The following is a 13,530-nucleotide window of genomic DNA, read 5'->3' on the forward strand; positions in this document are numbered from 1 at the left end:
GTACGTAGCGGAGAAGGGCCCATCGGTGCTGGGATGGAGAGACGCAGGCGATCTCGGCATCGTACTAAACCCCGGAGGGAAGGAGCAGATAATGTTAACCGATGAATGGCCCCTCACGAAAGATGAAGATTGGAAGGCAGCTTACCCCAAAGTCTTTGAGGGCGAGGTGGGAAAACTGGACAAATTCGTGCATAAAATGGTCCTCAAGGAGGGGGCGGTACCAGTTGTTCACAAAGTCCGGAACATTCCCATCTCCACCAGTGAGGCCGTGCGCCAGGAACTGCAGAAGCTGGAAGAGCAAGGCATCATCGAGCCAGTGGATAGCGCGGAGTGGTTGTCGCCCTTGGTGGTGGTCAAGAAACCGAGTGGCAAGGTCAGGCTCTGCGTGGACCTGAGGGAGCTCAACAAAAACCTCATCGTGGAAAGGTTCCCGCTCCCCAGGATAGAGGAGATGCTAGCAAGAACGAAAGGCATCACCCACTTCTCCACCATAGACCTCACGTCCGCGTATTATCAGATTGAGCTGCACCCGTCGAGCAGGCAGTACACAGCCTTCATTACACCCTTTGGATGCTACCAATTCCGGAGAATGCCCTTCGGCCTAGCATCCGCTGCGGCTGTTTTCCAAAAACTCATGCACAGGTTATTTAAGGACATCTCTGGAGTGCAATATTTTCAAGACGACATCCTAGTGATGGGCTCCGACAAGGGGGAGCATGATAGAAAGCTCCATCGAGTGCTGGGAGTGCTGCAAAGTAAAGGCTTGACGGCGGAGTGGAGCAAGTGTAGAATCGGAGCTCGCTCAGTTACCTACCTAGGGCATGAGATAGGAACGCATGGCATCTCACCGAAGGAGCAAAATGTGAAAGCTATAAGGGACGCCAGGGCTCCAGCAACGAAGGAGGAGGTGCGGTCGTTCCTCGGAATGGCCGAATATTACAGTAAATTTGTCAGACATTTTGCCACTAGAACGTACAGGATGAGACAACTCATAAGGAATAATGTGAAGTTCGAGTGGGACGCAGAGGCTCAGTCAGAGTTTGAATCCATAAAAGACTGCATCAGCCACGCCGTTCCACTGCAAGGGTATGTCCCCGCGGGCAGGACCATCGTGACTACAGACGCCAGCGACAAGGGTCTGGGGGCTGTCCTGGCGCAGGAACGGGAAGATGGAACTAAAGAAACGATTAGTTTTGCGTCCCGGGCACTGTCCCCAACGGAACAACGGTACAGCGTGATCGAAAAAGAGATGCTGGCGGTCACGTGGGCGTTGAACAAGTTCCGGCAGTTCATATGGGGCACGAGATTCAGGCTCCAGACGGATCACAAGCCACTCATCAAGGTGTTGACGTCATCGGGCCACGATACGGCCACCCCGAGAATCGCCAAAATGACCCTGAAGTTGCTGGATTACACCTACGACGTAGAGTATCTTCCGGGCACACAGAACAAGGTGGCTGACTACCTCAGCCGGGCAGCTGCGATGGAAGGGGCCCCGGAGGAATCCCCGGACAATGAGGAAATGGTGGCCAGCATGGAGGATCACGAGATGTCGATCAGTGCTCAGGAATGGCAGGCGGCTTAAGAGCTTGACGAGGAGAAGAAGGAAGTCAGAAAACACCTCACATCGGGGTGGCCGGACAAGAAGAAACTGTCAGAGGGTGTGCGTCGATTCTACGAGATGAGGGAGGAATTGTCTCTGAGCGATTCAGGAATATTCCTGTACAGAGGAGAAAGAGTTGTGCCCCCAGTGTCACTAATACCCAGGCTGCTGAAGTTGCTACATGAAGGGCATCTGGGCATAGTGAAAACGAAGGCGTTGGTCAAGCAGATGTACTGGTGGCCAGGAATGGATGCCCACATTGAGAGACAAGTGCGGGAGTGCGGGCAATGCCAAGGAGCGGACAAGGTGCTCCGCCCGCTCAGACCTGCGTTGGGGAAGTTCGACACCCCGCAAGGCCCCTGGGAGGATGTGGCCATAGACATTCTGGGGCCCGTTCTAGACAGTAGAGGTGTAAACAAGTACATTTGTGTGATAATGGACAAGTATTCCAAATGGCCGGAAGTGGACATACAAGAGTCGATGGACACGGACACGATTTTGAAGTTCCTAACATCAGTGTTCCTCAGAGAGGGAATACCCAAATCCATTCTCAGCGACAATGGCCCGCAATTTGTATCGGACAAGTGGGGTAGATACATGAAGAGGAACGGGATTGAGGTGAGACACACAGCGGTGTACCATCCGGCATGCAACGGCCAGGTCGAAAGATTCAATAGAGTGCTCATGGGCTCGATTCAGGCAGCCATATCGCAAGGAAAGGACTGGGAAGTGGAAGTAATGAACATGCTATGGGCTTATCGCATCACGCCCTCCGTAGTGGGGTATAGCCCGTTCCAGGTGCTACGGGGGCGGCATCCCTTCACCCGGGACAACGTAACATGGAGGGAGAAGACCATAACCAGTAAGTGGTCCCCAGCGGTGGTGCAGTGCAATTTGGAGAAGGCCCAGAAGATTTACGCTGCACACTATAACAAGCGACGAAGCACAGAGGAAACGGCGCTGGAAGAAGGGGAGTGGGTTAGGATTAAGCTCCCTACCCTACAAAAGAAGGGTGAAAGCAAATTCAGCCAGCCGCTCCAAGTCAAGGAGGTGCGTGGTAGGGCGGCTCTCCTCAGTGATGGAAAAGTCTGGTCGCAAGACCGCATGGCCAGGGTCAACAAAATAATAGGCTGGCCTAAGGCGGAGGAGAGCGAGAGGCGCATAGACCACCGAGAAGTCCACCTGCCCTCTGAGCACGGCACTGGTGACCACGGAGAAGGTGCAGGTGAGGACGGCGAGTCGCATGTCCCAGGAACTAAGCCCACCGACGGAGGGGGCACACAGGTGGATGCAGAACAGGGAGCAGAGTTGAGAGATGCGGGGATGTCCCAAGGAGAGACTGAAGCGGGAGAGAACATGCCGGTAAGACACACCCGCAGTGGAAGGGCAGTCATAGTGCCCTCTCGGTACAGAGACTTTGTAATGGATGGACACTAGATGTGGTGGCCCACATAGACTCTTCACTGCTGGGGACGCTCACCCCTTGGGACACAATGTTATGTTTTGGTTATATTAAAGGAGGGAGATATGTGGTATGCGCTCTAGTCTATGTGCGTATACGCGGTGACGCGTCACGCCATAGACTGGAGCGGATAGGCGCGCATGCGTAGAGACGTGGAGAGAAAGGCGCGAACTAGGAAAACGGCAGTTGGCGACCGGAGCTGGAGGCAGTTAGACGCTCGGCGCCCTTAGCTCTTTGATACTTGTTGTGATTGAATAAACCTGGGTTATCCACACTCACCTGACTCAGAGTAATTCTGTGGGGTAAAGGAACGAACATTACACACATGTGTACAGGAGGAGCCCTGTATTCAAGTCCTCAATGTTTGAGACGAAAAATAATCATGGATTTCTGAACAATGAGTAAAAGCATTAAGGTAACATGTTGTTCCTGCTTATATTTCACACACTTTACATAAACCTGTATTCCCTATGAGTGTTTGCTTTTTCCTGAATTAAACCTCAAATAAACATGTTTAACCATTGTTTTAATTAAATAACGTTATAATTGTAACTGGTCAGTAAAATGCTAAACGTACTAAAAATTGGTATGTTTTACTATTTCTAGCCACACCCCTGACTCCGCCCACTGATTCAATCTTCGGTTATTCCCGCCCCCTGATTATTGATCCAGTCTTCGGTTATTCCCGCCCCCTGATTCTCCACCCACAGTTCCCCAACTTTTTTTTCCCTCACTTCGACCACTGGCTAAACTTAATTAGATGCAAGAATAATCAGGGACTTTCTTTGAAGATTTAAGACCATATACAAATTCTTAGCATTATGGAAACTACTGCTCATTCACTGCTATTCAAACTAGTAAACGTAGCCAGGTCTTGCTCTCGCCTCCCTGCCGGTATGCATCTTAAACACCTAGGGGCAGATTTACAAGCCCCTTGCGCCACTTTTGCGTAATTTTTAACATTGGAAAAATGACGCAAAAGTGGCGCAAGGGGCTTGTAAATCTGCCCCCTAGTATTGCTTTACTAACCGAGGTACTGGGCGGGCTGTAAAAGAACTACCATATATTACAGAAAGGAGTGTGCATTCCTTGAATGACATTGCCGCGTTGAGTATTGTAAGAGGCAGATGTGCGTCTCGCTTGCTGACCTTAAAAACACACACAGTATGTGTCAATATCACAGCTATCGAGAATGCCACACTCAACATGGCGGCTATGAGTACGCGACATGCATATAACATTGCATTTGATTGGCTAAAGCTTAGCAACGGCTTTGACGGTTCGTTAATGGCGGACCAGGAAGTCGCACAGTACACAGCTGATCTGCTGTAGACCTTGTACACCATGAACTTGCTCTCGCTTCGCAAAGCTTGTCGGCTCTTGGGCACCTTGCCCCACCGTCGCTCCTTGACCATGGATGATCTTCTGAGCCGCTGTGTGCCTCAGCTGCCCCTCTACGAAGCTCGGGGACGGAACCCGCCACCGCCTGAACTGCAAAACCAGGAGTTCATGTCCCGTTACCTAAAGCTTGAGCCCGCCGACCGCTCCGGGCTCTTGCGCACCTTGGCTGCGAACTACGGACGGGAGCACGGCAGAGTGGCCGAACTGTGCGCTGCCGTGCTGCAAGTCCAGGACCGCGGGACTGCCGCCGTGCTGCACGCTGAGGACCGCCTGCGCTATCACATGTGTCCCCGGTACCGGCTGCTCTTCACACACCTCAGTTCTGTGCCCGGCGGGGTCAAATTTTTATTGGATTTGAGGGCCGACCTGCTGCAAAACCTGGAGGCTGCAGCTTCCGAGGGAGCGGACATCAAGGTAAGAGCAGGGACTTCGCGAGAGTGGGTCACTGGGGTTACGGAGCTGTCTACATCTGTAGGCGCTGCAGCGCATGCTTGGTCTCTTGCCCAATCCGGGAGCCCGCTTTGGACCCGCCCACCTAATTCGTCTGAGACAGCTCCGCCCAGTGCCTGAGTTCAGACAGGAGTTGGCTGTTCTATCAGAAGAGGAGTGAAAAAACGTGCCTTTTATAACGTTCAGCTGTCCTGAGAACGGTCAATTAGTCTCATGGGCCTTTCTCCGTGTCTGAACGTATTATACATTAATAACTGTCCAAATCTTGCACACAAAGGCCTCTGCACCCGTTAGGTCCCTCCCAAATAGTTGCGCTGGCCACAACCACTGTTGCCCCTTAGCCTGGATCTTCTTTATGTATTTATTTATGCGTTTTTATATAGCTCGGACTTTACCCGAAGGCGTCAGAGCGCTTCACAATAGGAACAGAAAATTACAAGTGAACACATTACAAAAGCAGACCATAAGTTACATGAGGTAAAAGTGACAATTGTGAGCAAACAAAATACACGAGGTAGCAAACAGTGCATTACAGGAGGAAAGAGTGACAAGTGTGCAGGTTACAAGAGTAAACAAGGTACAATTAGAGGTAATATACTGAAATGTATGCTAGACACTCAGGCACAAGAACAAACGTTTTAACCCGGCTAAACATGTTACTGTAATGCAAAACATTTTTGGGGTGCTTTACATAACGCAAACTCGACCCAAGCGTTTTACATGAGCAACAATTACATTAATCATGCTTTCTGGTAGGTACGAGGAGATTAAGTGATTCGCACAGAGTCACAGGACGTTGAAGCAACGGCGAGACTCGAACAAAGGTTCCTCAGCAGCAAAGTAGGCAGCTCTGGCCCTTACAGTGTCAAAGTAGGCAGCTCTGGCCCTTACACCACATCATCTCCCCTAATAACACCAGGGCTTTAACAGTCCTGCCAAGTGCCACACATCAGGGGATAGACTAACGTATTTTAGTATGGTGGTCCGCATCGCCACATTAAAATGCATAGTAACGCATTGTTAGCACATTGACACCTCCTGCGCCCTGCAAGGCACAGGAGTTGCATTAATAGCAGTGTAATGAGTGCTGTGCACATTGTGTTGCAGAGACTTGTTCTAAGTCTTTTTGTGAGTACTAGTGTTTTAATGAGATCCACTCACTGCGTCCCTCATCATGGAAGTGTGTAGCCAGCTGCCTGTCTGATAGATTGTGCTAAGCTGTCACCTGGACAATGTTGGGCAAGGGAGCGAAAGACAAGTGGTACAAGTGACTGATGCCACTTCTTTTATAATCGTTGCCCCTCCCCGCAATTTCAAAGTTTGAAAGGACAAGAGCACTCTGAAGACATATCCTCCACATGTGCTGCGTGTGTGTGTGATAACGCCGGATTCTTACCTTATCTGTTTATCTAACCATACCAAATTTATAACAATCCTAGGTCGACTGGACCTTTTTATCTGATGAGAAGTGTAAAGGGGAAATACTATTGCATTCGTAAATTTGCAAATGTCCAATGCGATTCAAATTCAAAGGACCACTGACTAAGAAATACGTTTTGGGAATTTATAACAAAGCCAAAAATAACTGAACATACAAGCACCTCAGCACAAGGTTAAGAAAATAAATGGGCACTAATACAAACATAATCCTATGCAGGATTCTCGTCCCACTCCAAATAAGAAGAATTGTTAGTTCCAAAAGCATCAGGCTCGCAATGACAGCTCCAATCTGCAATCTAGTACTCATTAACCTAGAAAAGAAAAGTGATTAATCTGTCCCTACACTATCACTAAAGTGACATCCCTACTTAGCATTATTCCCAGGCAAGAGAGAAAAAGGTGTCAGTAGTGAGGACTTCCTTAGAAGTTCACTCACTTGCATAGGTAAGTAGCCAAAGCTACAGAGCTTGTTCTAAGATGCTCCTTCCCCTGCTCTGCTCTCCTCCCTCGGGGATTGTCCCTAATACAAAATCACAAACGGTAGGGCCCTGCCTCTGCACGCCCCTTCGGAGCACACTCCTTCTCGTACTTTTCCATAGAAACTCTGACTTCGTCCAACAACTGTTTGGATGTCCTTGGGTCCCAGGCACCTTCTCCGCTGAAAGTATCATATCTGCATTCTTGTGCACTCCCATAACGGCTTCTCCTACCATCCTAACTCCTAAAACAAAGGGTTATTCTGCCTAACTAGATGTATGGCCTTGCACCTGCAACAAGAAGCATGTGAGCGAAGTAGCCCTGCACGCGCACAGAATCTGTTGACCACCTTCGATTAAGAACATTTTCCCAAGGAAAAATAAATTTCAGTCCTACAGTATTCAGCTAATGTAAGAAATTACAGACAGGCCTTCTCACTGCAAAGCATAGAAAATCAACTAGGCCTTTACACGTTTATAAGTACATTTCTAAAATCATTTTATAAGCATTGCTTTCATTACTCTGCATACATAAGCAAAACTACATGTGCAGACTTTAATATGGTGCACGTTTAATCTAAAGCATCACTTTATACATGAACTAATTCAATATGCATCATCTAAAACACATTTTCTATTAAACATGACATTGATCTTCATGAATCACACAATTACATTTCTATTCATGCTAATATATGCTGTTTTTAATACTACATTCCTAATGACTACACGGTTATACATTCTTTTAGATATGCGGGTGCTGACTATGGGTGATTATGATGCACCCCTACAATTTTCAAAATAACATGACGCTCTATTGTGTGTTTTGTTGGGTCAGCTTTGCTTGTCTGGTAACGATAAGAACAGGTACTGACTTGGTCTTTAAAGTCACCCAGCACGGGTCTGAAGGCAACGTCCCACACCATGATGGATAGGTCTCACAGCAACTTACAGAGCAGCGTACTGCAGAGAGAACTATCATCTGTGCCAGCTTACCAGCTGAGCTGCCTAGGAATGGTCTGTGATCTCTGGACGGGATGGCAACTCACTCCAACACGTTAGTGAATGAGCAGCAGAGCAGCTGTCAGCAGTGTGAGTCCACAGACGTCCCAGTAAGTCAAAGTGGGCAGTTATAAACTACAGATGGGGCTATGATGGGCAGGGCCTGCTTTGGGTCCATACAACCAGTTCTGCTGCACCTGGCACCAAGCTGGTGGGCACTGTGTTTAGGAATAAGTATAATGGGAAATACCTGCTATAGAGTACCTTGTGTGTCCAGCAGTTTTCAGACAACAATAAACATTTCAAGATAATTCATATTCCTGCTGGAGAGAGATCAGCGTTTTATCTAGTGGCAGTTTTTACACACCATAAAGTAGCGTAGAGGGTTATTGTACCTGCTGAAAAGAATTTGCACAGTTCACAGAACTATAATTTATGTGAGTTACCTGAACAGGTTGCTGCTTTTGTCACATAGATCTTTTTGTTAATTGCAGTTCATTAGTTACAATCCTAATATAGCACAGTGACCTATGAACTTTGATCAAAGAGCTGTATGTAAACTGTATGGTGTCGGTTAGAACTCCGTTTTTTCCCAGGTATTTCATTGTGTTAATGTTGCCAAAAGGGGTTGGTTTAGGTAGAAGTGCAACCTTTTTAGTAAAGCTACCCTCAACCACTGTGGTACGTTTTAAATCTTGAGTTTGTGCTTCTTCAGACCAAACACTCTTAAAATATACTGTCTACTAGTATGGTTGATGTGATTATTACACCTTGTAATCCTTAAAGGCACTAGGTTAGTGCCCTTCCACGTTAGGTGCTTTGCAGCAGTTTCAAGATTTTCTTAGAGTTTCTCTCTGCTCAGTTGTGTGTAATTTCTGATATTTATAGGTTTCCATGGACTTCACTGCTTGGTTTGCTTGCAAAAAAGTACAACTCTAAGTGTCACACATTTGGTTGTTGAATATGACTCATAAGTACACTGAAATCATGAAAATGTCACACATAAGCAATATGAAAACTTGGCAGCTATGCTTTAAGTGGAGTGAATACAAGTGATAGGCCCCTAAAAGCGGTGTTGTCTATGTAATTAAGGGCTTGGTGTACACATATAGTGCCACCCAACTGGTATTTTTATTCCTTACTGAGCTTTCCGTTATTATATCCAGATATATAACACAACTACTGACATATACCTAAAACCAGCGAGTTCTATTGACATTGTGAGTGGTGGTTAGCTCTTTAATGGCAATGAGTAACAAAGATTTGTTGAAAATAATTAATGTAGAAAGTGTTTAAATTCTGAAACTATTAGTCTGTGAATTAAACATTACTGATGTCTGTGTAAGGGATAGTGGTCTTTGGAGTGTCCCAATTCTTCCCTTCACAGAGCTCTCAGCTGCGGTCTATGTTAGACACTTATTGCCCTTCCATATCGTTCCAAAATCTTACATATCTCCCCTGCATCTGTTTCCCCCCTCAGAGATCTTTTTGTTCACTCTCTCATGCACTTCACCCCCAACGCTCAATGCACACACTCACCTGTCAGCACTGTATTGACTTTTAATTTTGCTGTGTCGATATTTTGACAACTGTGTACCTCTTTCACACAACTTTGCATAGAATCACAACTGTAACTGGCACATGTGACCATTGCTCTGTGTGCTCTGCAGAGAGGTTAAGTGTGCGTCAGGTGTTTAATACAGATAACAGCTGTCCATAATAGGGCATTTGTTTTGGAATTGGCATTCACTATTTTGGCTTTCTCTGAACAGTTGTTTACAGATTGAACATCATACTCAATGAGGGTTTCCAATATATCGGTAGTTGATTGTAAATGTGAACTATATGCCACTTGTAAAGTGTATGCTATAGGGGCACAGGGGGACATGATGCTTGTTTTGAACACCTAAGGGAGTTGTTTCTGTATTGGTAGTAAGGATGCCTGATCTTCTTCTGAGCTGTTTTGTACTTAATGTCAAACCTCTAATGCCATAGTAATTTATACAGCAATACGTGGGACAACGAATCTTGTATGATGTCATCAGTGATGTCATAGAACTTGTCATGAGTGATGTCATAAGCAGTGCATGGTGTAAGTTATAATTAGCACTGCTAACTATAACCTGTGAAATTCTTTGGGTTTTTTTTCCGTTCGAAACGTTAATGTTATCTCTGACATATTCACCCAACTCTAATGTTACTTTAACCTTTTGTTTTTTTCAGTGAATTTGTAAGGTTTTTTTGGTAAAAAAAAATGATTCTTTTATCACATTGAACTATACTGTTACACTAACCTTTGGGTTTTTTCTGTGAATATCTAGTTTTTTAAAATCCATAAAGTAATACTTAATTGCCATCTGTAAATGCAACCCTGGCCGCGCACAGCCTTGAGCCAGGCCCGTCAACACTCCCCATCCCCTAATGTCTTTTTTTAAATTAAAGGGAAGCTCTCCAAGCTTTTATTGGCCCCAGGGACCTCATTCCCTGGGGCCCCTTATTTAAATAATGGGGAGGGGGAACCTGTGGCCTCCCTTCCCAAGCTTCCAAGCTTAGCTCGGCTCTGGGTACCTCCTCATCAGCCTTTTAAATGTAGAGGAGGAGGTGCGGGTGCCCCCCCTTCTGCTTGGAGATTTTGGCCCTGGGGACCTCATCCCTCTGGAGTACAGTGTAATAATTATGGGGAGGGGGGTACACTGCCCCCTCCCCCAGCCTGGTTTGAGCTCCATGGACCTCTAGGTACTGTTCATGGGAGGGAGCATGCTGCCCCCCCGGTCCAATTTCAGCCCCAGGACCCTGGAAGCGTTTTTATTGGGAGGGTGGAGCACGCGAACCATCCTCCCTGAGCTGATTGTGACCCAGAGGAGCCAATCCTCAAGCGTTAGCACGCAGCCCCCCTCCCCAGGCCCATTCCAGACCCAGGGACCTCATCCCCAGGGCCCAGCATTAATATTAGGGGTGGTGGGTACATGGATCCCCTCCCTGGACCAGGCCGGTTTCGACTCGGGGGATTATAACATCTGGTCCCAGCATTAATATTAGAGGGGGAGCATGAGCCCCATTCCTCAGAAAGATTTGGCTCTGGTGAACCCATCCCCTGGGGCCCAGCACTGTTTTGAAGTGGGCGGGGGCACATGGCCTCCCTCCCTGGGCCGATCCCCATTCCCCCAGGGCCTGGCACTAGTTTCAAGGTGGAGGGTGGCACGTGGGGCCATTCCCTGGGCCTATTTCGACCCTGTTGACCCCATCCTGCAGGGCTTGGCACCAATTTAAAAGGGATGGGAGGCCCCTGGGCCATTTTCGGCCCCGGTGACTCCATCCACTGGTACCTTGCATTATTCTGAATGGGAGTACAGCCCAGGAGTAGGCTCCCAGCACCATAATTTGATTAAATGCTTGCCAGCCGCCATTTTATTCTAAGATCTTGTGGAATAACTATATTTGTTGCCATTTTTTTGGGTGCCCCCCGTGGGCCTGGGGTGTCAGGGTATTATATATATATATATATATATATATATATATATATATATATATATATATATATATATTACACACTACCTACTGGCTTTTGCCAGTATGTAGTTATAGCTAGGACCTTGTTTCTATTCAAAAAGTGTTTTTTCTTTTGCCATTATCTTTGGTGTTGTTTGACAAATCTTTGCAAAATTTTCAAAACTAATGGCCCACTCACTTTAGCTGCTGTCTTGAAAATTTCTGGTGATGTATGAAGCAGGGGCAGAGGAAAAAGGGGGATCCTACGCTTTTTCTGCATGTTAATTTCCATAGGAAACTGTTGACGCAGCTACAGCCTGAACTGTTGATCGGAATTGCACCAAATCTTGTAGAAAGGTCGCTCTTGGTCCAGAGTGCACTCTTTTTGTTAAATGGTGTAAATACGTTCAGTAGTTCCTGAGAAATGTTAAAAAAAATCAGATATGCAAATATGGCCGCGGGGGATCCGCCAACCCTTCCGATCTCGTGCCTGAGATCTGATTGGGTGCCAACACTTCAAACCAGGAAGACTTGGCAGCCATCACGTGACTCGGTTGAACAGAGTCACAAGGAAAACAGTAAAAAAAAAGCATTACAACTGAGAAAAGGGGGCAGGGCAGAAACACATGACCCCCTAGGCCTGCTCAGGTGGACCCACAGCAAACTCTCAAAAGCTTTTTTTGAAAAATAATTACTTGGAATTCACGTTGGATCCACAAATCCGTGCGGAAAAAAAAAATTACGCTCCAGCTCCTGCGCTGTTTCTTTTAAGTCCCAGGGGGGCCAGGTCCCGGGGCAATTTAAAAAAAGAGATGTGGGGTTCCGGGCATGCCTCCGCATGCCCTGGGAAGCGCCACCTCCCCAGTGATAAATTTAGGAAGATGCGTGGGGGGCTCAAACCCACCCCCACACCGCACCAGGTGCCGCCGCCTCCCAAGGCTATTTTAAAGATGAGAGCGGGGCAGTGCGGCCCCCCTTCTGGAGCTGTAAATGGTCCTAGGAACCGCTACCGGCCAGGGCTGGCTCTAGCAATGACCCAGGGTGCCCACCCCTGGGACATTGAAGTTTGCTATGGTATGGTGGGAGCAAGAGCAGAATTGATTTTTGGGCAGAGGGAGCTGCATGTTATAAGGGAGTAAGTATGTGTTGGTATCTGTATGAATAAGCAAGGTTGTATCTGTATGAATAAGCAAGGTTGTGTGTGTATAACTGTTTAGGTGAGTAAATGGCAGCGTGATGGACCCTTTGGGTGAGTGACTAGGTGTGTGAGTAACTCGATGGGTGAGTGGTGGTGTGTGAGTGTCTGTATGGGTGTATGAGTGCATATATCAATGGCTGTATTGGTGAGTGACTGCGTGTATGAGCAGCTGTATGGGTGAGTGAGTGAATGTGTGTGTAGACCTATGAATCAGTGAGTGGGTATGTACTTACTGGTATTGATGTGTCTATAGTTTCAAGAATAGTAATCTGAATTTTGGAGTGGGTGTATGAAAGGTTATTTTAGGGTGTGAGTAGGTGCATCAGAGATTATGTGGATGATGCCATCAGTGACGTCATTTGAGATATAATCCGTGATGTCACTGACCATGTCATGAGTGATGTAATATGTGATGTCATCAGCAGTGCATTGCGGAGGCGCGAGTGATAGTTAGCTCAGCTAACTATAACGGCTGAATTTCTCTGGTTTTGTATGAATGAAATGTCAGCCTAACTATAACGTCTCTGTAACCTTTGTTTTTTTTCCGTGAATATTTATAATAAGTTATTTCAGCAGTAACGTGGCATTTTTAAGAAAGGATGCCGTGCATAAAGCTTACATTTTGAAAAATGAGAACTGTTGAATATAAACCATTTCAGGAAAGAATGAACTGTAAACATTTATTTTGAGTGCGCCTATGTGTAGGCTAAAATTGTGCATTTGTCATGCAGACTGGAATAAGGAAATCATCAGCACTCGGCAAGTGTCACCATTTGGTTTTATGTAAATAGAACTACACTGAGATGGCTGCGAAAGGACATTAGTCCGAGATTGAAGGAGCAGCAGTCCTCTCTCCTTTGCAATGACTATCCATCCAATTGGAACGCATAATTTGTTTTAAATGCTGTTACGTTTGTGATGCAATAATTTTAAGCAAGCTTGAAGAAGGCTCATGCCGAAACGCATCCTTGCGATTCAATTGATTGAGTCTGACCCCGTGAGTGCAGCG

The 13,530-nt window shown here is 46.7% G+C and overlaps 1 protein-coding gene across 1 annotated transcript in view; it reads left to right on the top strand.

Annotated features, from left to right (window-relative positions):
• The first annotated feature begins 4,353 nt into the window (after positions 1-4,353).
• Positions 4,354-13,530, top strand: part of MLYCD (malonyl-CoA decarboxylase) — a 444,184-nt gene continuing 435,007 nt past the window's right edge. Inside the window, exon 1 of the mRNA XM_086945881.1 lies at positions 4,354-4,880. Coding sequence (XP_086802007.1) covers positions 4,410-4,880 — 471 coding nt within the window. The 5' untranslated portion in view covers positions 4,354-4,409. The remainder of the gene's footprint in view (positions 4,881-13,530) is intronic.

Source organism: Lissotriton vulgaris, chromosome 12 (genome assembly GCF_964263255.1).
Source record: "Lissotriton vulgaris chromosome 12, aLisVul1.2, whole genome shotgun sequence".
NCBI classification, from domain to species: domain Eukaryota; kingdom Metazoa; phylum Chordata; class Amphibia; order Caudata; family Salamandridae; genus Lissotriton; species Lissotriton vulgaris.